General features: G+C 49.9%; 1 protein-coding gene across 6 annotated transcripts; it reads right to left on the bottom strand.

Moving 5' to 3' along the window:
- Nucleotides 1–214: 214 nt before the first annotated feature.
- SH3GLB2 (SH3 domain containing GRB2 like, endophilin B2) lies at nucleotides 215–27,066 on the bottom strand. Of its 6 annotated transcripts, XM_052815740.1 has the most exons (12): nucleotides 26,929–27,066; nucleotides 18,370–18,511; nucleotides 17,895–18,023; nucleotides 16,531–16,664; nucleotides 15,968–16,060; nucleotides 11,692–11,754; nucleotides 7,219–7,242; nucleotides 4,329–4,418; nucleotides 3,719–3,819; nucleotides 3,222–3,236; nucleotides 2,345–2,606; nucleotides 215–1,691 (listed from the first exon to the last, which is right to left on the bottom strand). In XM_052815740.1, exons 1-12 carry the CDS (start codon nucleotides 26,989–26,991, stop codon nucleotides 1,584–1,586), a joined length of 1,224 nt encoding a protein of 407 aa, XP_052671700.1. In that variant the 5' UTR covers nucleotides 26,992–27,066; the 3' UTR covers nucleotides 215–1,583. The 6 variants fall into 6 exon arrangements, 5 of the variants coding, with proteins under 5 accessions (XP_052671700.1, XP_052671701.1, XP_052671702.1 ...); XM_052815741.1 differs by lacking the exon at nucleotides 3,222–3,236; XM_052815742.1 differs by lacking the exon at nucleotides 11,692–11,754.
- Between the last annotated feature and the right edge of the window lie 267 nt (nucleotides 27,067–27,333).

The raw sequence follows: 27,333 nt of genomic DNA, 5'->3' as shown, positions 1-27,333 counted from the left end.
TCTTAAGGCATGGTGAGAGTGTTAGCTGGGGCAGGAAGAATTAGCAGCTTTGTTGTGCTTTTACACCCAGCTTCCAAGACTGGGATAGCAGAATGGCACAGCTCCCATCTGAGATGTCTCCCTTTGCCTCCCTGCCAGCACTGCTTGTCCCTGCAGTCGCATGGCTGGGGAGTGAGGGCAGCCCTGAACCCACACAAGATGCTGAGGCAGGAGGTCAGGCAGTTTGTTTATTGGCAAATAAGTGCTGAAAACCATGAGCCCTACATACACAGGTGCTCAGTGCCCTGTTACATTAGAGTGGTCACGATACCATTGGGGAAAGTGCAAAAGATAATAAACAAGCAAAGTTAGTTCTGACATACCGAGGGGAAGGTTATGAACAGAGAGCTTGGTGCAGGTGAGTTTCTCTTCCATCCAGCTTGAGTGGAAAACTAGTTACACAGCAGCAGAAGTCCTTTAGGCGAGCTCTAGCTAAAAAGCTCATTATAGGGTTAAAAGGCATACACACCTGAGCACTCCCTTTGAGCTAAACCACCACATACATCAAGGGCAGCCTGGATTGTTTAGTGTGTGTATGGCCAAGAATAGTTCATTGTTGGAGATAACAGCAAGTGTGACTACCCCTTACTGTACTAGGATGCACCAAGTCTGTTCACTGCTGAGATGGGAGGGGAAGCATTAGGTAAATCTGTGATCTAGGGTGAAAATAAAGTCAGGCTAAAACATGCCTGGAACAGACACACTGAAAGAAAAGCCTGGACAATTAACACAGGGAGCAAAGCTTGTAAAAAAGGCTTGTAAACTCTTTGCAGTCCCAAGAGCAGTTTCTCAGAGGAAATGCAAGCAAGATGCATGGTCCCTTGCACTGAGGTTTGATTTTTGACATACAGGCCCTATGTTATTAGGTCGGTCTTCACAAAGAAATTTCCTTCCAGCTTCAGAGGACAGTTTTAGACTGAAGCCATCAGGCACCATGACAGTAAGCATGGCTCTTGGAAAGCCTTGCATTACTGTCTCCCACAGGTGAGCAAGGTGGATGGGTTTAACAGGCTTTTAATTCTTAAATTCAGCTTCCTTGCCTTAAGAGCTAGGACAGGTCAGAGGATTTTGTGTGGGACGCTTCCCCACTGGAATGCTTGATGGGTTGACTTAGCAGTAGAATTGCCTGAAGAAGAGAGAGGACAGGAGGGGCAGACAGGCACTAACCCACACCAGACACAAGGGAAGTGTAACTTAAACTCCATGAGCAGCTGCTGAGGGAGACAGCTTGCTGGCCCTGGGAAAGCCACTGCAATAAACAAGGCTAGGGTAGGGTAGGAAAAAAGTAATCAAGGAATCTTGCACCATCAAGACTAACCTCCAAGCAGGCTGCACTGGTAGTTAAGGAATTCAGTCTTGGGTGCCATCAGCCCTTTCCCAAAACCTTCCTGCAACAGTTTTACCACTTCTTTCCCACAATTCCCGTATTAGCAATGGAGTGTTAACCCTGAAGAGAGCAATGGTCTCGGATGAAGAAATCCGCATTAGAAGTGCCAGGAGATGAGGGGTGCATTCTGCTTGTACATTCTTCTTCCTGGAGACAATTAACTTAACAGTTCCAAGTAAGTGACAGGAACTTTCCCCTTCTGGTTCCCTCTTTCCCCTATGAGCCAGTCTGGATCCATGCCTGGCAGGCTGTACACAGTGATCATCTGGGGAGAGAAGATGGCATTAGTCAGAGCCCGGAAGTTCAGACAGGTACTGAAAGAACAATAATTCCTGAAGTTCATTTAGCAGGTATCTGTGGCCTTTCCCCAGAGCTATCTGCAGCTTTAATAGAAGAGCTACAGAAATCTGCCCAGTGATGTCCCTGTTGCCTTTTCATTCTCCAAACTGACTTAAGGTATTTTTGCATACAGGGTGGCATGATATTGCTATGTCATCCCTTCTGAATAGAAAAGTTCAGTCTAGTGAACGAAAGAGTTTGCAACTTGCTGAATTTCCTTTTTTCTCAGCATGATTAGACCAGGCCTCCAGCCAGTAGCTTATCCCATTGCTCTCAGATAAGGTAGCTATATTTGCAGGTCACAGTGAAGACACTAAGTATTGGGGTATTTTGTTAGCTGAGTACAGTTAGACTCCAATAGGAATAGAAGAGTTATTGGGGTGGTGTTCTTAAACAGCAGATGGCCACGAGCACAAGCTTACTGCAACTCAGTGGTTGCTAGTGCCAAGGAAAAGACTCTACGAGTAGTTCCATAAAACAGGGGTTTTCGGGCCAGGAAAAGTAACCAAGACCTTGCTGAGCATGCAATGGGCTGCTAGGCAGTTATAGCAAAATTCAATGCAAAGGAAAGCTACCAACCTCATCTGCAAGAAGTGCCAGCTCAGTGCTGTCAGCTGCTTCATAATCATAGAGGACTCTGGCCTTCCTTGTCCCACTGGCAGGAGGCTTGACTTCATTTGGGTTGAGTACACTCTCTGCCACGGTATTAGGCACCCCAACAATTGTGGGCACAACTGGAATAGTAGGCACAGCAGGGAGTGTGGCAGCAGCAACAGCTGGAGGAGAGGTAGCAGCTGGGGGAGATGTGGCCTCGGCATTGCCTACGAATGTGCCTGAAAATCTGACACAGGAGAAAAAAAAGCAGAGTTCAGTACGGCTGTAGTATGAGGGACCAAGAAAGAGCTCTTTTGTTCAGTAATTAAACTGCAGAGATGATGCTCAAGAGTTCCAGCTAACAGCTGTAACATATCTACACTGCCCTTCAGTGGGGAAATGCACTCAGTTCTCAGGTGCTGAGACTATGCAACAGGTAGTATTTGCTTATTTTGATTCCAGTGTCCTGATACAGGGCTGGCACCTAACTTGCAGAGTACAAGACTGAAGCGTGGCACCAGAGAGGGGTCTGGGCAGGTGCTATTCTTGGCTCTGCAGCTGTTTTACTGGGTCCGTTGTGCTGTGTCCTTGCCCTGCTCTCACGTGGTCAGTGTTACCTGTTTAGTCTGCTAGTTCTTCAGGAGGACAGTCATTGTTGCTGTTAAACTGGATACCACAACTGGAGGCTGCCAGGCTTTCTGGGCTCTCTAGACAGAGGCAGCTCAAGTCTCATTTATCTGTAGATACCCGCCTCTGCACTAAGGGAGTGCAGCTCAGGCCCTTGCAGCGAGTCTGCAGAGACTCCAGAGTGTGGCTGAGTCAGAGAGCTCTTAGAGCTAGTTGTGTGCAACATCTTACTTACATTTCTCCTTTGGAGCTGCAAGCATGGAAAAGAATGGAACAGGAGTAGTGAGTGATCATGTAGAGGCAACAGCCCCTCCTGGGTCAGGCCACCGCACTGATGTGACAGGTAACAGACAAAACAGTCCTGCCTGCGCCCACGGGATGTGCAGCCAGCAGCACAGAATTAGTTACTGCTGCAGCTGAGCACACTCAGGCTCGCTGCTTGGCAACAGGAATTTGTCTCCCATATGATTTGACTAATCTAGAGGAAGAATGTTCAAACTCTCATAGCCATCATGCTTTGAGATTAATGTATAAAACCTAGATGAATCCAATGGCAAAGCCTACTCTAAATGCACTGCCATCGGGATTGGTCACCATTCCATAAGCTCAGAAGCTCTGTCAGAGCTTGGAGGGGGCTTTAAAACTCCCCAACATTATGATGTGGGATGGGGAAGGAGGCCTGAGCTAGGGGTAACCAGATGAGGGAATACTAAAAGAAGTCTCTTTTCTCACCTGCCCAGTTGCTTCTGCAGGTCCAGCATGTATTGGTAACACTGAGCATAGTAGTTGGTCTGAGACTCCACAAACTCATGGAGACAGCGAAGATGATTCACCTGGAGGGAGAAGGACCATAAGATGGTCTGTGAGTTTGGGTGCCAGGCACAGGAACCCTCTTCCTGCAGCTACTTCCTACCCCAAGGGAAGCAGACTTGTGCAGGCCAGCATTTAAGAGTTACTTGGTTGGCTTGAATGCACTAATTTGTTAAGTTTGGGAATGTTGCATAGGCCCAAGGGTGATCTCAGAGAGAAGGCTGCTTGGGGCACTCCAGCCATGCCCATGTGGCTAGCCCACAGCTCTAGTGAGAACAAGGTTTCTCTGGCTTAGAAACATTTTGAGGACTGCAGAACTGCAGATGCCACAGTGGCACTGCTTGTGCATGGTTCATTATGTTTTTACTTTGAGCATTCCAGGTCTTATGAGGCTGCTGTAGGATCCAAATTTATGACCTCTTCTACTTCTACTCCCAGTGCAGGACTCCATCATCCTCTTGGCATTCTTCTAGAAAGGAGCCAAGAATCTGTGTAGTCCCTGGCACCCCCCCAGTTACCTAGGAAGACTCACATGTGTGCTGCTGATCCCCTCCAGCAGGAGACGTGTCACCTCTGCCTGTCGATCAAACTCACTCTGTGTGAGCCGCAGCTCGTGTTCTGCCTGCAAAACAGGACAGGGTGTTCAAGACAGCACAAGGCAAGGACCCCTGTTCTGCCTCTTCCAGGGAGAGGCAACACCCACCTCCTCCACCAGCATGCCCCTTTGGCACCGAGACAAGTGTGCTGCTGGCTCAGTAGGATCCACGTGCACCTGTGACACTAAGCATCAGGCACAAGACACCCTGGGTTAGGATCCCAGAGGCCTCTGGCTGTATTTCAGCTTGATCCTACATTGGATCATAGCAGGTCATGGAATGGCAGCTCAAGACTGATGCATCAAGCTAGGAAGCTCCTACTCCCACAAGACTAGAACATGAAGACGGAGAGGCTTTGTTAATCCTGAGGTATGTGGAAAGCCAGTCCCATGGCAGCACTTGTCATTTCAACTCCCTCTTTCTAAGCCTAAGGTGTAGCAATGTGACTGCCTCCCTAAGTTTCTCTCCAGCAGTGCAACTTCTGCCAGTATCCTTTTTATCATCACAGAACAAAGGCTGAGGCCACAAGAGCGTTTACCAAATTGATGTTACTAACTAAATCTCTCTGCAATGGAGATGAACACCCCAATCTAACTTCTACCCAAGGCTCTCCTTTGAAGCAACTTACTTATTTTGAGCTAGGAGGAATTAAACAACAGTTAATAGAAGGAACTATGCAGCAGACATTGGGAATTCAAAGACAGACTGATACTGGAGACCCCTCTTTACCAAACAGACAGAACATATCTCCCCCACCAGCAAACAGCATATTTACACTAGGGCAGTTTAGCAGTACCAGAAAACCCAGGTGGATCCTTGCAAAGAAAGAGCTCCAGAAGTGTTGGAGCAGTCAGGTGCTCTGGTGCCTGCTCTTCCCTCCCGCTGCCAGAGGGAAAGAGGTGACAGGCGCATTTGTTCTCTCTAGCATGCATTATTCCTTAATGCCACTCAGAACATGCCAGTTCCCTCTTGGAATGTGCTGTGACTGGTAGCACAGAAGAGTGATGTCCACTCAGCTACAGCTTACTGGAAGGAGTATGGGTTCTGTGTTCTCTTACCGTTCTCCAGGAGGGTGCAGCAATCAGAGGGCTGCCTGCCTTGGTGCAGTGGTTCCTGCACGGCCCCAGTTCTGGGAGAGAGCTCCTTTTGCTGCTTTGGAAATGCCCTGATCATTCTGGCACAGGAGCGACTTGTCTGGAATTGACCCCAGAGGTCTAATCCCAGACAGGTTGATAATCTCAGAGCAGAGGCCACATCACTGGTGTTTCTGAGCCAGGTCTCGCCAGAGGAGAACCAGCTTTCTCAGCAGGGCAAGCTAGAGGAGCTGCTGCGGGCCATTACATCTCTCATCTGGTAACAGCATTACCAGTACTGTTGTACAGCTAGGCTAGAACAAAGAAATGCTTTGACTGTCTTCTAATCAGATTTGTCTATTTTAAGCTACAACTGATCTATTTTCTTGCATCCTCTGTATGAAAGGGATTATTTAAAGGAGAAGGGGGAACGTTACAGGAAATACCAGTGCAATGCCTTACTAAACACCAAGAGATTCTTGCTCCAGTGAGCCGAGCAGAGGCTTCAGTAGCAGCAGAGCTATTTGAAACTTGTGACAGGCAGACCCAGCTCCATTTGGCACTGCCTGGGATTTGACCCATTGCCTTTCCCTGCTAGCTCCGAGCAGTTGCAGGATGTAGTTTCCTATAAAGCCAGCACCAGACTGTGACCTGGAAGATCCCTTCCAGTCTTGTGCTTCTCCAAGACACAGAGAGCTTTGAAGTTTACTGACATACTTTGGTCTATCCAACTAGGATAGATGAACAGAGCCTTGCATACTTAGAGGTGACTGCAGTCAGCTTATTTGTTTGAGGGACTGAAGGGTTTAAAGTACAGGATGAGCTGGTTCAAAAACAGCCAGTCTGCTCTGATGATGCATTTAGAATAAGGCAGTAATAGGTTGCTATCATGCACAGCATGCAGGAACGTGCCATTCTACCACCTTGCAGTTCAGGTTTCAGGCTAACATCTGCTGGGGGTGTTTGAGGTATGAAAGGCAATGGGATCCCAGAAGGTGTCTCTGGAAGCTCCATACAATGCTGGAGCTCCACAGAGAGCTCACCTTGGTCTCTAGTCCACTAGAAGCCCTCCATCCATCTTCACAGACAAGTCACGCTCCCCTTGTGGAGCCCAGAAAATAAACAAGATCTGGGACTTTGCCTCCATGGATCCACTCAGAAGGGGAAGTGCATCTCACCCAGAGAGAATCAACTCCACAATAGGCTCCAAACCTCCCACCCTGCCCTCCTGACAGAGCTGTTCCCTCCAGCAGCTGGAGCTGTTCATGGGGAAATCCTCTGTCCTTGCTTCAGCTCTGCTTAGAGCTCCTCTTCAGACCCCAGAACAAGCAGGCAAAGGGGCTACTAGAGGCTACTGCAAGGCACATGCAAAATTGGAGCAGGCAGGGCCTTTGCCACAGGAGCAGAGCTGAATCACATCACAGTGCATCACCTCTGCTCCTGCGACACCGGTGCAGCGTTCTCAGAGTTGTCTTTTATCACATACAAACACACGCCTGGTTTGCCTAGGAAGTCTCTCACACCAGGTACAGCCAACTGGCCCACGAGGCAGGCTCTTCCCAAGCTGCTGTCAGAGTCACACTGAACCACAGAGCTGCAGGATCAGGACTGGGGCTGACAACAGCAACATCCCACTGATCCTCCCCTGCGTGTGTGCAGGCACACGAGCAGGAAGGAGTCCACAGCACCCCCGCCCCCTAAACACCGCCAGCACTCCCAGAAGGTTTGAGCACAGTTTCAGCTGGATACTTACTTTTTCCACCTCGTCGCTCCAAAGCTGTAGCGGCCACAGAGCAACAGGAAAGGAGATCAGTGTTGGAGACATCGAGAAGCACTCGGCATTAACACCAATTGGTAAGGACACTCCGTGGACACAACAGGCCAGCTCCAGGGACAAGCTAGCCCTTCACCCAGCAGCAGCTGCCAGACTGGTGCCCCTTCCCCTCATTCCTGCACCCTCGAGCTCAGTTTCACAATAGAAGAGCAAGTTCATGCCACCAGAGCCAGCAGCACTCCAGCTCTGCTCCCTGCCAGGGCCGTTACAGCAACTGCATTCAATGGGCTCCAGGAAGAAAGCAATTAAGCAGCAGAGTTCTCCGAACAGCAAGGGTTACTTTACTGAAGCCTACAGAGGTTGATGTTGAAGGACAGCTCTTCTTTTAGGATCGTGGGGTGGCAAGTGAGCTGCTTGAGCCCACAAATAGGGCCTGGGAGCTGCCATGAGCTCAAGCCAGACAGAGGCCAGTGTTCCTCACCTACTGGTCTAGAGAGCTCAGGTTAACGGGATCATAATCTAGCCAATCTGTGCTACCAACAGGCACATTTAGCTACAGCAAGGAGGAAGCAATGGCTGGATGCTGTCTTTGAACCAGGCAAAACATCACGCTACTCCTTCCCGCTCTCCTCACCCACAGGGGCATGATCAGGGCAGCACAACACTGCCAGCTGCTTGCTGGGATCTGGCTCCAGGACATGAAACAATTGACAACATAAGTCACGCACAGCAATGGGAAAGGGAGGGAAGAGGTAGAAAAACACATTGATCCTTCCCAGAGGTCCTTGGCTTGGCCTTTCATCAGCAGACTACTATTCCCTCAGCCCTCGCAACGTGAAGAGGAATCATCCTGGATCAACTGGGCGCATAACAGCCTGCCAACAACACCCCACATCAGTGGGGCCAGGGGAGAGATGAGGACCTTAGCTTCACCCTCCGATGTCACCTTTGCAGATTAGGGAAGTTCACCATAGCATGGCTGAATTTGCACTGCAGGCACCTAGGAGCCCTGTGCTGGATGCTGTAGTGTCAGAGGGAGAACACACTCAGTTTAGACCCAGGGTCTCCCAACTGAGCCTTGTTGAGGTTTGCTCACCAGCAACTGCCCTCAGGTGGGCTGTGGTAGCCCCAAGTGCAGAAACAACTTCACCAGCCAATATAAGGAGCACCTGCAGGAGCTACCTGCATTGGTGAAGGGCTGAAGGAGGAAGGTGTTGTGCCAGGCTCCTTGGCTTGCTGCCTGCTCCTGTTCTGACTTCCACCCCATGGCCTGCAGCTCAGCTCTTGTTCCATGGTACGTAGCCTGATTGACATCTCTTCTTACTTCAGCAGAGTTATTGTAGCTGGTTCCCTTACGATCACAAGCTGTCCCTGTGCAGTGCTCAGTGCACTGCAGCTGGGTGTCTCCTCTGACCTTTAGGTGGATGTTCTGTTACTGTAAATCAGAAACTGGTTCAAACAAGGCTTGCAGAATTTCAGCCATGTGTGGGGACATAAGCCCCCTTCCCTTCTTGGTCTAAGAGCTCCTACTCTGGAAGGCAGATGGTGGGAAGAGCCTCGTAGGCAGCTGAGAAGCAGGCCCTAGCCTGAACTGCTGCTCTGGCACAAGACCTCTGTTGGCACACCCTCATGTTTTTGGAGCAAGGTTTACTATAGGGGCAATGGGAAGCTTTCACTCTGGCCACAGGTCTTCCTACTTAGATGCTGTAGACAGTACTGAAGCCATTTCAGGCTCAGTTGATCATTGTAGTACTCACTGAATTCATAGCCAGATCTGTTTCTCTTCTGTTGGCCTTGCTGTGCAATCTCCAGCTCTGACCCTATGGTGCTCTGGGGCAGTCCAGCTTTGCCCAGGTCTATCCCTGGGTTAAGGCACTATGTGGCTCTAGTCAGAAGCGTTTCAGACACCTCAGGGAGCAGAAAAGGCTGTGATCTGCACCTGTCTTCCTCCACCCCAGCTCAAGCCAGAGGAACCCTCTTTAAGGTACTCAATATGTTTTTCTTGGAATCATTCCTAAGAGTACAGCACGTGACAAGGGGCAGGGTCTGAGAGAAAGGGATATTTAGGCTTACGCAGCCCACGTACACCTTCTTACACAAAAACAAAAGGTCAGTGTGGGAGAGAGGAGAAATGGCTCCTCAGCCTCCAACTCGTACAAAACAAGGGAGGTGCTTGTCTCCAGATGGGTCTAATTCCATCTAAGCCCCCCCTGTTATAGAAGGGGGGGAAAAATAAAAGCACCATGTTATCCACCTCTCAAAAAAATCAACAACATAAATTTAGAATCCAAATTGGAGCCCTGCTGAGAGCATATGGTCCAGGAGAGAGCTGACCTGTTTGCTCACCTGTAAGACAAAGTTGTTACCTGGGCATAAGCAATCCCTCACTCCAGAAAGGAGCAGAGCTCAACAGCAAGGTGAGCAGCAACCACTGCTCTATATTGTCAGTATGCGCTAAGACTAAAGTAGCATAAGGACTCTGGCCTGGAAGAAAAGCAGAGCAACAGTATGAAGAGCTCCTACCTTGCTGCAGTGCCTGACCCTTTGGAATGAATGCTGGGATTAGTGAGCTTGTTGCAAAGCAGTCCTGCCTGCACAGAGCTGGGCAGCAGTCTGGGCTCAGCCCATATTTTGCTAATTAGAGATGCCAGTTGTTATTCAAGTCACCCCTGCTAGTGCAGCTGGACTTCAGGTGGCACTTCAACCACCAATTGCAACCTCTGAAACAGACAGACACTTTTGGAAGCCACAAGGACCACTGCTGGCTAGGCCAGCGGGTTTCCTACAGGCGCTCCTGATAGAAGGCCCTGCTGTGCGACCATCAAACATGATTAAGTGATCAAGGTCAGTGCTGGCTGCTTACCTAGAGCAAGTCTGTCTCCTAGAGCCCTGCTCTAACCGTCTGATATAATCACTGCTGCTGTTAGAGCTTCTCTAGCAGAGCTCTGAAGAGGGACCACTGAACTAGGCAGACATGTACCAGGGTAGACACGGGTGGGCTAAAAAACCCCCCAAATCTACTTCTCCTGTCATGTTACTGTACTTGGCATCTGCTCCCCAGAACAGCTTTGCAATACAGCAAAAGCAGATCAGCTTGCAGTTTGGTGATGACTAGACATGTTCAACTGAGCATCTGGGCACTCTGCAAGGTGCTAACGCATATTATACAAATCCTTGCCTTCAGGTCTGCTTTAGAAAGCCTCAGGGAATGATCAGGAAACCCTGGTCTGATCAGAGCTATTCAGAGGCAGGGAAAGCCCAGTTTCTCTCCTTTGATTCTCTTAGAGCTCAGTTTTAGTCCATTATTTTGCTGTCCTTGGAACAGACTTTTCCAAGGGAGAAGCCAGAGCCACAGGCTCACTGCTAGTTGCTGCACGAGGAGAGATGGAAACTGAGCAATTGCTACAGCATCACCAGTATCATCTTCTTCCTAATGTGTCTCATCATGGGCCTGTTACCCGTGGAAATAGTTTTCTAGCTATTCTGCAAAGCTATTTCTGATCCCAGCATCACTCTCCAAGAAGGTCAGGACAGATCACCCTGGGAACTAACACTGATGCTATCAGCTTGGACATAGCTCTTTCTCCAAATGGGACGGGTTTCCCATTAATCAAATCCAACTTGTTTCCATGATGTTTTTTGTTTGCTAGAAGGTTGGGCTGTCCTTTTTCATATCTACAGATCCCACTCCCAAATTACTCTACTAACAGGCATCAGTGTTGTTCTGAATGCTATTTAGGAAGCAAGATGATCAGTTTTCAACATTTTAACGAGAAATGTGACATTGTGCAATGGGGAGCCGTGAACACAGCACAGAAAGTCAATTGCTTGACCACAACCACTCAGTGCAACACAGTAGAGATGCAAGGGGCTAGTGACCCACCCTCAGCACATCTGACTGCATAACAGCTGCCAAAAGACTGGCCCCAAGATGAAAGGAAAAAAAATTACCTCTATTTGCAGAATAGACAAGCCTGCACTGTCAGCCTACTGCATTATTGACACGATGGGTGGCAGAGCGATTCCTCCACCTTTGCTTCTCTTGACCAGCGACAAAGCCTCTGAGCACTGATACCACAGTACTGATCAGGCAGTCATGCATGTGACATTGCCAATGTACAGCTGGAACCATCCAGAAAGGCTAACCTTTGAGGTTTTTTCCTTTCAGTTGCTCCACTAGCAATAAAAAAGTCAGAAGATTCCCACTAGAAATGTGGAAAAGGATTGGCAGAGAAACTGTAAAGCAAACCAAGCAGCAGAAGTGCCAGACCCTAACCATGCACCCCTAATAGGGGTGATCTGCATCCTTAAGGTTGAGTCAGAGGAATCCTGGGCAGCCCATGTCACATTAAAATGTTGAAAACAGCAGAGCACTAGGCCTGAGTTTAAGTCAGGTGGAGAGAGGGGCAGGAAAAGGTTGGAGAGGCAACATCTAGGAGGAGGCAATCTTACCGCTGATGCGCTGGCGGAGAGAACGTAATTACGAGGTCTAGTCTCCTGAAAGTCAGGCACAGCCTAGTGGGGGGAATAGAGTTTCATGTACAAGTCACGCAGAAGAGTCGATAAGAGTCAGTCGGACAATGGATGGAAGAAGGGACTAGTGGGGTTTTTTTTTCCTGTCTGTGCTGGGAGCTTAGTTCTAATTCTTATGGGATGGCAGGAGGGAGGTCTCCCAACAGTCTGGGCAGTGGCGCATGGAAGCTCTCCCCAGGTGGAAGCCAGGCTTGTGCAAGAGGAGGTGGACTGGCTCATGCAGTCACTCTGGTACTTGAACAGCAGATATTTCTACTGTTAGAAACTCTGCCTGTACTTACAGCTATCCGCTCGTACAGCAACCAGTTGGAGTGGAGATGAGACAGCACAATCTCAAATTCATTTCCCATTCCCTTGCAGCCAGCAGGTTGCTCATGTCACGTTGGCTCAGTCCAGTGGGCAGGACCTTCTTTCCCCTTGCTTCCCACCTACAGTCCTAGAAGTGTCCCTGTACAGGGCCTTGTCATTAAAGTGAGCATGTTTACTAGCATCAGAGCACCCTTTCCACTGTGCCTTTTGAAGAAACACATCTACTTGTTCTTACTCTCACCAAGCCTCTGGGCATGTTTCCTCCTAACAGACTCAGATCTGCTATAGTAAGGGGCATGGCTTAGCCAAAGCAGATCTAATCCAAAGCCTTGCTGTTGCCGAAGGCAGTGTATGAGTTTTCATCCCAGAGGTCAGAAAACCTCCAAGCCATCTTCTCCATAGCTAAACCTCTGCCCTCGGGCAGGAAGACTTAAGCACTGGATGTTTTCCTCATTGGGAATGCAAGGGATCCAGTCCATCCCCACACCTGTGTGGGCTCCCTAACCATCACATAACATGGTCTCTCTATTCAGCTAAGCTAAGACTCCTAGGACGGCCTTTGGCTGTAGCATCACCCAAAGAGATAAGCCAACAAGCTAGCTTACATCAGGACCATCACGCTGGTGCGGTGGATCAGGGTATCCTCCTGGTCAGCTTTTACTGTGCAGTGGGTCGGTGTGCAAGGCTGGCACACAATCCAGCTGTAACCCAGCTACGTTGTTAATCCTCTCAGGCCCCACATTTCCTCTCCCAGGTCCAGGTTAATCTCTTTGCAGCTCACCCAGATCTACTTATACACATGCTGACCCGATTTGCTGGGCCCCGAGCAGGCTGCTGGAATGAGTGACCAGCGTGTGGAAGAGCAGTCAGGCAGTCCCAACGTGAGATTTTTTTTTTTAAACCATCTAGGAGTTTTGGGGATGGCTAGAGGAAGGAATAAGGAGGAGTGATTCCTATTACAAGTCAAACCTGAATATAGGGAGAAAAATGCACCAGTGAGATTTGAGACCAGGACAGCAACGAGGCTTGACTCCTCCCTGTGAGGAGAAGATATGTTTCACAGAAATAGCTTCTTATGCCTTTTTTTTTTTTTTTTTTTAAAAGATCAAGCACAACTGAAGAAACCTCTCCTCCCATTCCCTGGTCTCCAGGGAGTCCCAAAACTAGTCATAGCACATGGGATGAAGGAGGCAAGCTGCTCTTGCACTCCTATACATGGAGAAGTTGTATTTGCAAGCAGTGGTCAAAAGGGACCCCCCTCCCTCCCCTTTCTGCTCTTGTAATGGGGAAAACAGGCAGAGCCCTGGAGCCTGGAGGACAGAACAGCACCACAACCAGATAAACCTGCCTGTCATTGTCTCTGGGCTGCCTCCCTTCCAGGAGAGGGACTTTGCCACCCAACCTGACCTCCTCCTGCCTATGGCTGGAGGAGCCTGAGTGGGTCTTTACAGGAGCCCCTGCCTCTCTTGAGCACTGCTTGCAAGCAGCTTCGATGGAACTGAGTGCATGCTCCAGAGGGGCTGCAGGCACCCGACAGACACTCCCATCTTTCTGGAGCACCTTCCCCAGGCAGCCACAGCCCTGACCACGCTCAGCACATGCTCCAGGGCCAGTCCCAATGGGACAAGGGAGATATGAATTTTCATTTAAAATGGGAAAGAGACAATGAGAGGTGTTAAAGAAAAAAATCACAGCACTGTTAGCACAGTCAATACTCACATCTCCCTCACACTGAGCAAATTACAAAGAAACAAAACAAAAAGGTTAGTAAACAAAACAGCATCAACAGGAAGGACAAAGCACAAAGTCCGAGGGAAATGCACAAGCCCAGATACTCGAACAGCAGCTCACAGGTCTGGGCAGCAGCACACTTGGAGGGTCAGTCACGAGACAGAAGCTGTAGGAACACAAGTTTGCACTACAGAGGGGAAGAGCAGCAAGAGAGTGGTGAGCTGGGAGAGGTGCGATACTTTAGGCCAGCTTGGATGGAGAAGTGTGACACAGGACTCCAGGCATGTTACAGGGAACATTGTGGTTTAATGATGAGTTAACATGCCTAGAGCAGAGGCAGCAGTTCTCACCCCCATACTGGGAGCTTCCACCTGTGCCTTGTCCTTTAGTAGTCAGTGAGGCACCCTGAGGCCAGGGACCCCACCTGGGGGTGGGTGGGTGCTAGCTTAAAGCTAAACTGGGTAAGAGATGGGTGCCCACAACAACAGCTGAGGTTGCTCTTCTGTTGTGTGATTTCTGTTTGAAAGAAGCAGAGTGGCTGAAACATGGCTTGGGGTGAACACCCTGGAAAGCCTGGACTGGCTCTGCATCCTGCCTGCGGCACCCCAGCCCTGCAGTTCCAGTGGGAAACCAAGTTTTTCTTTTCCAGCTACAAGGAAGTCCCTCACCCAAGGGTCTGTGTGCAGGTGAGAGGGCTTGGGATCACTTCACATAGGAAGCAAGGTAAAGAGGGTATCTGAATTCCTGCTCTGATTTGAGCTTAAGATAAAGCAGTGGCCACCACTTCCCACTGAGACTGGGGGCACTGTCCCCTTCAGAAGGGGAATCAAAGATCCCTGAAGTTACCTTCAGTGGACCTGGGTGACCTGACTGATGAGAGGAAGCTTTTTTAAAAAGGCAGCTATCACTTTTGTTCACCCAAAGCTTTGTTCAGGGCTTTCCCACGTAGGCCTGAGCACTTCTGTTAGACCTGCTGAGGGAGGCCACTGAGCTTAGCACAGCTTCCCCATATGGCATGGATGCAGTCAGAGCTGGAGAAAAGAGAAAACACCTGGGAACTGGCCACCCAGGGAGCTGCAAGGCCAGAAGCCCAGCTGAGCAGATGGCTAGAAAACAGGCTCATGGCAGGGCTCCTAGGCTGGCACCCCAGAGACTGACTGACAATGATTGCTGCCTATTCTGATTGCACAGTTTGCTAGTTGAGCTCCTGGCCCCAGGCTAGAAGCAGAACCTGGCAAGTCCTTGTGCCAACAGCCAGAGCACTACAGGATGGCAATCTGCTTCAATAAGGCACTCCAAGGGAACCCATCAGTGCCCAGCTACACCCTCTCTGCCTCCTGCTACACCTCATTTGCCTCTGCCCAGGGAAAGCCCAGCTCCAGGAGATGCCTCAGGCTCAGGGAGCACCCTGAGCTGACAGGCCTTGTTAGCCTCAGACAAGCACTTTAAAGTGCTTATCCCCATTGTTCAGGGCTGCAGACACTGACACTGCCTGACTTACCAGTCCCTTCTGCACTGCTCTGACCTAGGACCTTTGCTAGTTTACTTGCCATGATTTCCCCAAAGCCAGAGGGCAAGACTAGCCTGTAACTAGACAGCACCATGAATTAAGTGAATAGAGAGGCTGAAGGAAGGACCTCTTGGTAGCCAGTCTGACCCCGGCCACTCCTTACAGGCTCCTGCGGCGCTCCTGCCTGGGGAAGACTGAGTTAGCAGAATCCTAACTAGTCAGAAAGCCTGGGACAGCTGCAGAGCCCCAGCATGCTTTTCCTTTGCACACCTCCCAGCTCAGCTCTCTCTTGACTTGCTTTGAGATCCCCAGGGAAACTTAGCAAGTCCTCAGAAGACACAACCTGTTAGTTACTAGCACAAATCATCCAGGAACCACTATCAGTCAGGAGGCAGGAGCCTGGGTCAAGTACAAGTTTCCAGACCCTGGAAGCACAGAACTATTTGTTTCAGCAGCTCCCCCAAGGGAGGACATCTCAGGAACAGGCACGTGGCTCCTGCTCCCAGTTCCCTTGCATACCAGATGAGGAATTCTCCCACCCATGCCTGCCAGAGCCAGGACATAGTAGGGCAGCCTAATTTTTGTCCATGTGAGCCAAGCCCTGAGGCCAGAAGGACAGAGAGGCAAATGAGGGGAAAAAGTTACCGCTGCTTTTGCCTCGGCAGCTTTGGCTTTCTTCAACCTGGCTTTGCAGGCATCCAGATCCAGGCGGCGGTTCTGCAGGATCCTTCGCTCTTTCTGGAAGGGACAGAAAATGGGTAAGAGCAGACTGCTTAGGAGCTGTTGGGGACAAGCTACCAGCTAGGAATCAAACCTATTTCCTTATCAAAAAATGCTAGGGAGAAAGAAGCAGTTGCTATGTTCATCTCGTTAGCAAGAGTTTTGGGACTGGCTGCCAGGGATACAGGCTAACCTTCTGCAAACAGGTCAGCCTACGGGTGGGTGGTGCCCACTAAGCTGCAGGAGTCAGGAAAGGAGTTATCTTCCTCATGCACATCAACTGGCAATCCTTCCCTGTCACAGAGGGAACCCTGAGCAGATCTAGGATTGGTATTCCCCTATCTTTGCATTCTTTGATGGGAGAGGTATGGAGTCCTCTGTTCTCATAGGGAAGGAAAATGAGTTCTTCCAGCATTGTTTCCCTCTCCTCCCACCCTTCTCATCTTCAGTGACGTGACAAACTTCCCCTTCCCTGCCACCATACTTACAGATATGGTTCGCCAATCCCCTTCCAGGAAGTTGCGCAGTGGGGTCAGGAAGTTGATTGAGGCAGAGTGGATGAAGTCCCGTTCTGCTGCACCTAAGCGCCTTTGAGTCTCTCCAACTTTTATCAAGGTCTTTCCTGCAATAACAGGAGCCTTCAACTCCAGAAGAAACCAATTAACATTGTGTTGGCTTCAGCTAACTTGCCCAGAGCTACCACGCTCCAGTGTTGGGGGACAAAGGCACAGTGTACTCTGCCTGGGCACGGTGACCATACTCATACCACACCAGCTTCAGTCCTAACTACAGTTTGCTTTTAGCTTGAGGCCTCTTCTCAGCTGCTCCCAGTGCAGCTTTGATCTTATCTATCTGCTGAGGCACTTGCTCTACTTATGTCCTTTTACTGCTACACCTGCTTGCGCAGAATGATCTTTGTCTCATAAAACAGAGACACAGGAACAGAGCAGCAAATTAAAAAGCACCAGAGCAGAAAAAAATTAGTTGATTAGGCAGCACTGGCTATAGATGCAGTTATAGCTGTTCTGCCTGTAACAGGACTCACTATTGAACAACTATTGATTTGGAGAGCAGTAACAAAGCTCATGGCAGAGGCAAGGACAGCTGGAAGTTAAGGCTATGCTTCTGTGCAGGTCTGCTTCTTTAAGAAGTCCAAAATTCCACCAGGAAGGGGCAACTTAGGATTTAAGAGCAGAAAGATGCTCTGCATGGTCAGGAAGGGGCCTGTTGAGGCTTGTAGCCAAGCACCAACCTTCCCAAGTCTGTTTTCTTATTCTCTTTCTGCTGAGAAAGATTTCCACCCTCCACTTGCAGGACACAGTTACAGGATGGTTCTCCTGTTCAGAGTCTAGAGAAACTCTGTGCAACTAGACACGACCTTAGACCAACAATATGCTCTAACCAGACAAAGCTAAAGCCATTCACTGCAACTCTCTGTTCAGGCTAGTTTAGAAAGCCACAGAAATAGCACAGAATAGTTTGTGTACTGTAACTAGTTCCACTAGCTACCCTGGATCCATGTGTCTATTTCTTCTCTAGCTCTGCCAGACTTGAGGACTGTATTAGGAATGGAGGGACCCCTGCCCCTTTTCCCCCACAACTTGAAGCATGCTTTGCTGTGGAGTAAGACTTGGCTTCCTACTCCAGATGGGCTGTTTGCTTCTGTGCTAGAGAAGACTCTTCTCTGGCAACAGTTTTGACACGCTAATAGGCAGGTTGCCACAGGGGGAGCAGGCCACCCTGCCCCCTTCAAGAGGCATGCTGCAGAAGTCTTAACCCAAAACTGTAGTGGGGATACTCTCTTAGGAAGGGGTGGATTCCCAGGGCTTTTTAATTAGCCAGGCTGACTTACCGTAAGGTGTCCCTGGCCCAAAGTCATTAGCTGCTTCTGTCATGTACTGTGCCAGCAGCTCCCCATTGGTGACCCGGGAAGGCACCTTCCGGTCAAGCTTCTCATAGAGGAATTCTTCTACTCTGGCACCTGGAATGAGGATACCACCAGTGTTACAGGATGGAGGATGAAGGAGGGGCCCTTGGAACTGGCATTCAGGGCAGCCCACCCCATGCAGGCCTCAATAATGCATTGGACAGCGAGCACCAGGAAAAGGTGTCCCCTCCCTGATCCTCAGGAGCACTGCCAGGCTGTGCAGGGCAGCAGCCAGTCATCTCTCAGCTACATAGGGAAGGAAGAACAGGCCCTGCAAAGACGTGTTTCCTCCAACCCCCACAAACTCAATGCAACAGGGCTGTCTGCCAGAGGGCATGTCTTTTTACACTGAGCTGCAAGTGATATTTGACCTTCAAGCATTAGAGGAAGCTGGACTTACTAGGGTTTGGCTGTAGCAGAACTTCAGTCTGACGCAAGATCTTCTCTGTCCAGTTCTTTGTGCAGTCTGCCCTGGCCAGAAGGTTTTCAAAGTGGGCATCTAGTTCAGTCTTCTCAGCCTGGCCCAACTTTTCTTCAGTAAACTGCAGGAAGGAGGTAGTCATTAGAAGGTCTGTTCTACTAAACCAGAATTACAGTGTGCTACAGGTCTATTAAGAGACACTGAGGCTTCTTCTGTCTCATGCATTTATCTTGGAGTAGAGCTAAAAAGCCTTCAACATGTCATTTTTTTGTTCCCAGGCATCTTTCAGGGGAAGAGGGCAAATTTTTGTCCAAGAGTGGAACAAGCCTTGAGCTAAAAATAGAGTCCAGGTTTGAAAGGTGTTCCAGAATAAGTAACTTTTAATAAGGTCTGGTACAAAAATACTCTAGTTGTGAGGAATCTATTTAAATGTGCACACAGCTTTCAGTACTTCATGCAGGAGAGCAACAGACATCCTTCCGGTGAGGCAAGGTGCCAACTTCCTTCACCTCCTCCTAACCAACTCTATGTCCTGCAAACCCAATGGGATCAGAAATGCCACTACCACCTCACAAGTCAGGCTTTCGTCTCATCTTATTAGACAAGCATGTACACAACATCGGTTTTGCTACAGGGCTTGTGAGTGCCCTCTGACAGCATCTGAGCAAGCACTGCCTCCCAGCTCACCTCCTGCCTTGCTGGCAGTGAGCTGCCAACTGAGCATCTGAGGTTTAAGGAGGCTCAAACTCAGGATTTAAATAAAAATGGTTCCAGCAGTGACTCTTCCTCTAGGACACACTCTGAAGCAGGGTATTGAGAGAAATATAATGGTGTCCGAGTTCTCTCAGCACTCGGATTCATACTGGCAATGGACTCTCCTTCCCTCTGTGATTCCTTTTAAGTTTAAAATTAGCAGCAGGGAAAAGCAGGCTGTGCAAGTGTTCAGTGTTTTCATACTGGGCAGTGACATCTGACAAGCAAGGTTTGTCAGTCTGGAAGTATAGTGTCAGATGGCCTGGACACCCCCCATTGCTTCCGTGGGGGATTTCTGAGAGAACAGCCCATTCCCTCTCATCCCATCCCCATTTTCCACTTGCTTCTCTCAGTGAAGTTGGCCAACTTCAGTGTATTTTTAAGCACAATTTCCTGCTCTTGATGGAACCAGCATCTTGTTGGATCATACTAAAAGATCCCTTTAGACAGCTATGCCACTTAGGATCCTACAGAGGTTGCAGCTGTCCTTTTAGACCTTGTTGCTGGCCTCCGGTGCCACTGTTGAGTTATCAGGATGTGGTACTGTACAATACCTGGTACGGTCAGGTGCCAAGAGATTAAAGCCTAGCTAAAACTCTTAGATGAAATACAACTCCTGTCTGATCTGCCACTTGTACCTTCTCCTCTCCCCTCCCCTATCCCTAGCTCTAGATGGGCCAAGATGCCCTCTTCATGGGGTCTTGGTCTGGTGCCTGCTGCCCCTCCTGAAAGGCCTTCTGGCAAGCTCTGTTCCTGTGGCTCCCCAACAGCCCCAGCTGCATTCACATCCAGTACAGTGATAGGAACAAAGTGAGATAAGGAACAAGCCCAGAACCAGCATGTGAGGCAGGCAAACAGCCTTTAGGAGTCCTGTTACCAGCCCTGCACAAATGTTACTAGATGTCAGAGATATAGAAGCCCTGCAGGTATGTTTACACAGTGACCTGTTTGGGCAAGACTGGAGCTAGAGCCAGTGAACTGCTTTGCCAGATGTCAGTGGTGACAGACACTCAACTGCAAGGACAGTCACACTCCCTCCTGCAGCTCAGTGAGGACAGAGTCATCGCAGCCGTGCATAACCAGGGATTGCTTCACCCGTCTCTTCCTCAGCACCGGTAGCCCCTGGTTACTGGCACTTATTTTCAGCTCAGTCTTGCCATGGCCCCCTGGCTATTGCTGGACATGGCTAAAAGCAGATTCAAGGTGAGAGGGTGTTTGTATTGCTTTGTACCCAACGTCTATGATTGTCTTTAGGGGACACACACGACTATCAGACATGCGTGAGCGGCTGAGGCTCTCTTCCTCTGTCCCTGTTGGAAGCCCAGGGCTGTTTTCAGACTCTGCCAGGCTGGGCTGAGTCACTGCCATGCAGCAAACTGGGGCTTCCCAGGTATTTGGCACCAATTCGAGTCATCTGTTTAAGAGCTTTCTTAAACAAGCCAAGACTCTTTGATGCAAGCATAACAGTCTCTCTCGCCCCCCTTTCCCAGACAGTTTTCTGAGATCTCATCTCACTTTCAAGTCCAGCTCTTCTTCCTGCAGTTTAGACTCATCCTGCACCAGCATCTGCCCTGGAGCTGTCAAGCCTAAACCCAGTTTCTTATTAGCTGAATTTAGTCAGCTTCTTACAGTATTTCTGCAGAGTCAGATCACTGCTGAAGCCCTCCAGCATCTCCACAGTGCTACTGCCAGCCTCTTAAATCACTCCAGCTCTGGGGTCCTCTGCTATATTCACAAGCAGCATCTCCAAGCATCACTGTCCTTTGCAGCTGTTTTCTGTAACCCACCCCTTTGCCTGCTGCAGTGGAATAACATGGGTCATTTGCACAGGATTTTGCCAGGGAGCAGCCAGGACTCAAACTCAGTTCTTGTCTCCAGTCAGGCACTAAAGCTGTTTGTCTTGCAAGAGGGCTGAGGACAGGCACCATGACCACTGCAAGCCTGGGGGCTATGCCAGAAGGGGAGGATGGGCAGGAATCTTAGTCACAGCCTGTGGCTCCAAAAGGTCAGGCAGGAAAACAATCTCTTATTCAGGCTTTCTTTCAGCACTGGAAAGCACAGCATGAACGTCATGAAGTGGGTGCAAGTGCATGGGAAGCTGGAACTCACATGCTGGGAGACTGTTACCCCATTTACACTTAATTCCCTTAGTGTCTCCCTCACCCCTGTCCCAGAAGTCAGCTATGCTGCAAAGTCCAGAGCCAGGCACAGCCTCGGGGCAGTTGGTACCATTTCATTGCAGGTTTCTGCAGAGGGTGCTCTTTTTCCTCCCCTGCAGCACACTTCTACCTCCTTGTCTGTGCGTGGGGAGTCACTGATCCAGCTCAGCTTGACCTCTAACATGACTTTTTACATGGATCAGAGAACTCATTTGACTTCACAGCACTACTGGGAACGTGCCATCAGGTGCAGGGGAGAGCAGGACCACCTCTTGCAGGAGCAGCTTGCAGTGAGATCATATGAAGCTTCTCATGAAAGCACAGCCAGCGAAGGAGATTAGAGGTAAGTTACACCACCTTATCCTATGAGCTGGTTCTTTTTCTTGTCTGGTGCAAGTGGAGATCTGAGCTTTCAAGTGGCAACAGGTCTCAGATGCTGATCTGCTCTTAACTGGCTACCCAAGTCAGTGTCCCCAGTGAAAAGCAAGGTAGAACAACAGCAGTTTATGAAGTCTGGCTACTCGAGTACTTCAGGCAGAACTCTCCCACAAAGGATTTCTGTTCCTAGGAAGTTGTTTTCATAACACTTACAGAAATTTCATTATTTTTCCTTCCCATTGAACAGACACAAGATTTCACTGTGAGGCCAAGAGATGCAGGAGAACAGATGAGCTGATCATACACTCATGCCTCCTGACTGTAAAAAGACAGATTAAAAATATTTTGTGTCTTGCTGCTCCTGGACTAGAGGCATTGCTGCCTTCTGCAGCACCAAATACTCCAGACTGCCACAAATGGGAGGGTTATTTGGTTTTATCAAGTTGACCTACAGGCTTGGTGCATATCCACCTGGGATAGAGTCAGGGTGGGCTGAGCACATGCAATTGCAATGCCTGGGAACCTTAAGCTCCTCCATCCTGCTGTGGTAGAACTACTCCCATTTGTTTTCTAGAAAACCTGATGGTTAGATCAACAGTCCTGCCCTGAACCAATTCCAGGATCTGCATCCTGGGATCACGTGCCAGGTCACAGTGCTGAGAGGCTCCACTGATCCTGCCCTGCAGGAAGCATCCCTGCAGCTGACCCAGCTGAGCACCACTCCCATCTTTGTGCAGGGAAGCTGATGAGGTGATTAATAATGCAGGGCAGCCTTTTGTCAAGTGCCACTCTCGCTCTCCAGGAAGAGGAGAGCCGTGCTGCATTCCAGGGCATCAATAATTCAGCCAAAGGTTGGGTTTCCTCTGGGAGGCTTGGCTGGCCAGCAGGAACGCTAGATGCATTATCAGGGCCCCTGTGGGCAAACGGGCTGACAGATCAGGAGAGCAGCACTTGGGTGACAGGCCCAAAAGAAGGAAGACTGTGCTGGATTCCAGTTAGGGCAGCTGCCTGCATTCACAGCTTGGGGGAAAAAATCTGCTTTCCCCAAGAGAGTCGGTAGAGATACTGCTGGGATGTCAGGAGGGCGAGCAAGTAGAGCTGAGCTGGATGGGTCCCTCTGCACTACAGCTACAATACCCAAAAAGGCAGTGCCTACAGCCCTAGAGACTAAAGGCCATCAAGGTTAGGCTTTAAAAAAAGCACATGCATTGTTTTCTTTGCTGAAAGCATTAGCACCTTACTCCCCTTAAAAGAGAGGGCAATAAAATCCCAGTGCTCCCACTGAGTTATGCCAACACTACAGCTGTTTTGCACAATGCAGCATGAGTTGACTTGTGTCTCTTCCAGGCTTTTGTGATTTTTCCATCCCTCTCCCCTCCAGCTGGCCCAGGCCTGTACGCTGTGAGCTCTGACAGGGTAGCTGCAGCCCCCTTGCAGAGGATCTGGTGGCAGAGTTAAGGTCCTTGTACCACTTGCAGGGTGCCCAGTTCTTCCAGCTGGACATTACTTATGACTTTCCACCTTAAATCACAGATCAAACTAGGGCCAGGAGTCTTAAACCAGGAATAGTCTCCTGCACCTGCCAGCAGATTTGGGCCATTGGATTTTCTGAAGCCTCTGAACAGCTCAAAATGCCCAGGTTGTGGTAACATTTGCTTTTTCCGTGATCAGAGGCATGACAGAATCAGTTGAGGCAAATCTACCTCCCACCTTGTATGGGGTTGCATTAGGAAAGAAGCCATAGCCACTCAGTCAGCATCTAAAAACTACCTGAATTTCAGTGGCTCTGGACCAGATACAGAGTATGTTTCAAGTATTTGGTCACCAGGAGTCAGGAAAGCTAGGCTGTGAGCCAAGTGAAATGGTGCTAGAGGACAGAAGAAAGCCATTAACAGGACAGCTTGGTTAACTCATGAGCAAGGCATTTAAGAGAGGAAAAAATACTGCCCTTGTAAATTCATAGGCATGTTTCAAATGGAAACATGCTCTGGCCCATACCTCTTGCCTTCAAAACCCTTTTCTTAAGTCACCTCCTGTTCTCTTGACTTTTAAGGTGTCCAGCAACCAAGGTATCAACCCCAGTAAGGTCAGCAAGCAGCAGGTCTATTTTATCTATTAAAGATAAAAGTCTATTTTATCACCAGAGTTCAGGGAGATGGGGGAGCCTGTCTTTCTTCAGGAGCTTCAAGATAGAGTAAGTCAACCTCTAGCTGCTGGTAGTAATTACATTAGCAGTGGGATAAGCACCCAAAAGCTGTACTCACGCTTGGGCAATTTCACCCAGAGCCAGTTTACATCAGAACTGACAAAAGACAGACACATACAATTATTTCCAGACAGCCCTGAGAGAGCCTGGCTTGCAGCCTGTCTAGAACAGAGACATCCAATGTGTTACCTTTGAAAGGAGAGATGCCAGTTCTGTAGAGAAGCTGGAGCCGTTCACATAGTTTGGGATCAAACCCACTTACTGATAACTGGAAGGTGCAGCTGATCAAAGAGAAAGGTCTTATACTTCTTCAGTAAAGATGAAGAGAATGACCTGTTTGAAGTCTGTCTGCAGGTGCTGCAGCTGTTAGGGGCTATGTGATGCATCCCCTCTGAGGATACTAACTCGATGGCTGCGACCGGTGGTGCAATCCCCAAGCGAGATGCTGAATCCTACAAGAGTTCTATATCCTTGCAGCTGACCAAGCCTAGAAGCTTGTTCCCCACTCCCTGGGTAGCAGAGCTGACCACCACCTTCTCACCCCAACTTCTACCATCTGCTTTGCTTTTCTGAAGGACGTCATAAGAGATGCCATGAAGCCCACAGGACACTGCCTAGTCAGGGAGCTGCATACACAAGCCTAGTAAGATAGTTACTGCTTATACGGCTTTGGGGAGGTACTAATCACCTGCTTCCTCACAGCCACCTCTGTCCTGCTCCTGCTCAAGCTGAGCACAGGATTTGTCCACCCAGGAGCACATAAGCCCTTCAAGCTGCCTAGCTTCTCCTCTGGTAGAAGTCCTGCTAGCTGGTGCCTGAGCTAGGAAGAGCCATGTAAAGGCAGCAGTGGGTTTTTGAGTTGTTTTTTGGTTTTGTTTGGTTGTTTTTTTTTTTCTTCTCATGAGAGGTCCTAGTCCAAAATCCTCCATCCAGCACCTACATTAGGTTGTATTTGACAAGTTTCAAACCAGGACTGCTCCTGCCCTAAGCCTCAGGGAAGCCACCCCAGAGATGGCATGCTGACCATGCTCTGTCTCCTTTCCCCCTCGCTAAGCAATGCTACAGCCCTTCTTTGAGTTAAGAAGTGTGTTGGCCAGACAGCAATAGCTAATGCTGTCTGAGTGGCACAGCACATAATGGCCAGTCCATTTATCTCCCAGTCATTGCAGCTCCAGTAAAACATCACTTTGTTAAATGCCTGGAGCCAAAGAAAGCATCTCCAATGCTATAGAAAACCAAGCTTATTCTAGGCAGGTCCTATTCCCCTCCTAGATCTGCTGTGCTAGAGTGCTACAAACCCAATCCTTACTGCCAACAGCAGATCTCAACTGTCATTTGTGGCTCTTGGTGGAGATAGGGCAGTGCTCACCCACACTAGCAGCAGGACTCTGTGGGGACAGCCCAAATAGGCCTAATTCCCTCAGCAATTACATCTCAAAGTGGTTTTCAGCCTCAGTGATCCATTTCCTTCCAGTCTCCCCTCCTTACACAAACACTTGCACGCTGTCTACAAGTACCAGTGCCCATTTTGTTTCAAGAAATTACTATTGTAATTAGGCATATGAATATTCATATACAGGATTATGTGGAGTAGGTGTAGCACGCAGAAGCCACTATTTATAAATGCCTCCTTGCTCTAGAATCACTGTGTGCAGACACTGTTCCCATGCCTGTCTCCTTCCTACGCCTTGAAGCTGAAAACCACTTATCAGAGACTTACAATAAGGCTTCTAAACACAAGATTTCTTTACAGCATTTCTTCCTTTCTTCTGCTACCAAGGTCATTTGCATGAGAACAGCATCTTTAAGCTTTCCATCTGCTCCTTATTTTGCACCTGTAGTTAATATCTCTCTTTTTCAAAACATATGACTCATTGGCACGGTTACAGGAGGTGATATCTGTTTACAGGAGACCAGTTCCTAAAAGAGCCAGAATTACTCCACTGCACAGAAGGCTTGGAACAAGACAGCACTGCTCTGTTTGTTTATCAACCCCCACACAATAGGTAGAACAAGAAGCCCAGTCCCAGAGTCACCACCTGGACTTCACTTTTCAGGCAGGATCCCAACCAACTCTGACTTGCCTCTTTCCTCTCCTGCCCAGCCGAAAGCAGTTTTCCAGTTGTTATGCCCAAGAAGTGGACAGACTCAGAAGTCACACCTCACCACCTGCTGCACACTTTGCTCCTCAGGGGTAGCCACATTTCTTCACGCCACAGCTCCAGGGAGTCATTGCATCCCCAGGCAGCTCCTGATCTCAAGTTTGTGAAGGACGGTCCCGATGCCACATTAGCCCACCGAGACACTGCTTGCTCAGCCTCAGCAGCTCCTTCCCATCACTTTAAGAGTACTGTGTTTTGTCAGGGCCTGGGAGCTACTGTTACCTGATCTCCTGAGGGACTGAGGTGCAGACCATCTGCAAGGCCATCTCTACCGCATCTCCCTAGCAAAAGGGAAACAGTTCCCCCGATGGGTCCGGGCACAGCTAAATGAACAGCTGTTTGCAAGATAAGCTTTTCTTTAAGAACAACCATTAGGCAAGCAAAGTCCTCTCCACGCTCCTCTCTCCCCTGCCCCAATCGACTTATTGGTTAGAAGCATCTCTGGGGCTGTTTGCCTTATTAACCTTTACCAGACCGTCTCACCGCAGCAGCAGCACCAGGGTTTACCTTAGCTCCTGCTCGGGATCGTTCAGCACCACTCGGAGCCCCCAGTGCCCGGAGGTGGCTGCTCCGGGGGCTGTGGCTCACTCAGGCAGACCCATCCACCTCCAAAAATCATTCTCCAGCCTCCCTCGGGCTGGGGGAAAAACCACCCTGCCTCTGCCGTGGCCTCGAACCGCGGGTCCCGGGGTGCGGTGCAGAACGCTCCGTGTCCGTGCGATGGGAGGGAGGAAGGCAGCGGGAAGACGCTACCGGGGGAAGGCCCGGCGGCCCAAGGGGAGCCCCGGCGGCGGGCAGGCCCGAGCCACCCCCCCCCACCTCCGCCGCCTGAGGCGGGCGCCGTTACCACGGCGACGCGCTGCGGCCCAGCCCGCCTCACCTGCATGGCGCGGGAGAAGAAGACCCCCGCGTCCGACGCCAGCTTCTTCACGTTGAAGTCCATGGCGGCGCCGGGAGCCGCAGCCGGAGCCTCCGCCGCGCCCCCCGCTGTCACCGCGGCCGCCGCGCCGCCCGCCCTTTATAGCGCCGATCGATGCCCTCCTCGAGCCGCGCCGCGGACTCTTAAAAGGGCTGTGGCTCACCCGTGGGGTCTCCCGGCGCAAAGCCAGTCGAGCGAGCGGGAGGCACGGCGGCGAAAGAGGAGTGTGAAACAGAGAGGTGGTATGAGGGGGTCTAGTGTCCCCGGGGAGCCCCTCGGCGGGCCGGGGGCGTGGGTGGCGACCGCCACCCCTTTAAGGAGGGCCGGGGCGGTGGGGGGAGCTGTCAGCCGCCGCCGAATGGGCGC

The sequence above is a fragment of the Harpia harpyja genome, chromosome 19 (genome assembly GCF_026419915.1).
Source record: "Harpia harpyja isolate bHarHar1 chromosome 19, bHarHar1 primary haplotype, whole genome shotgun sequence".
NCBI classification, from domain to species: domain Eukaryota; kingdom Metazoa; phylum Chordata; class Aves; order Accipitriformes; family Accipitridae; genus Harpia; species Harpia harpyja.
This window is presented reverse-complemented; position numbering and strand designations above follow the sequence as displayed.

Excerpts from the sequence above, each read along its gene's own strand:
- SH3GLB2 (XM_052815740.1), bottom strand. The coding sequence starts at position 26,991 with ATGGACTTCAACGTGAAGAAGCTGGCGTCGGACGCGGGGGTCTTCTTC. Across the intron at positions 18,512-26,928 it reads TCTTCTCCCGCGCCATGCAG|TTTACTGAAGAAAAGTTGGG; the intron begins GTGAGGCGGGCT and ends TCCTTCCTGCAG. Across the intron at positions 7,243-11,691 it reads TCTCCGCCAGCGCATCAGCG|CTTTGGAGCGACGAGGTGGA; the intron begins GTAAGATTGCCT and ends TGGCCGCTACAG.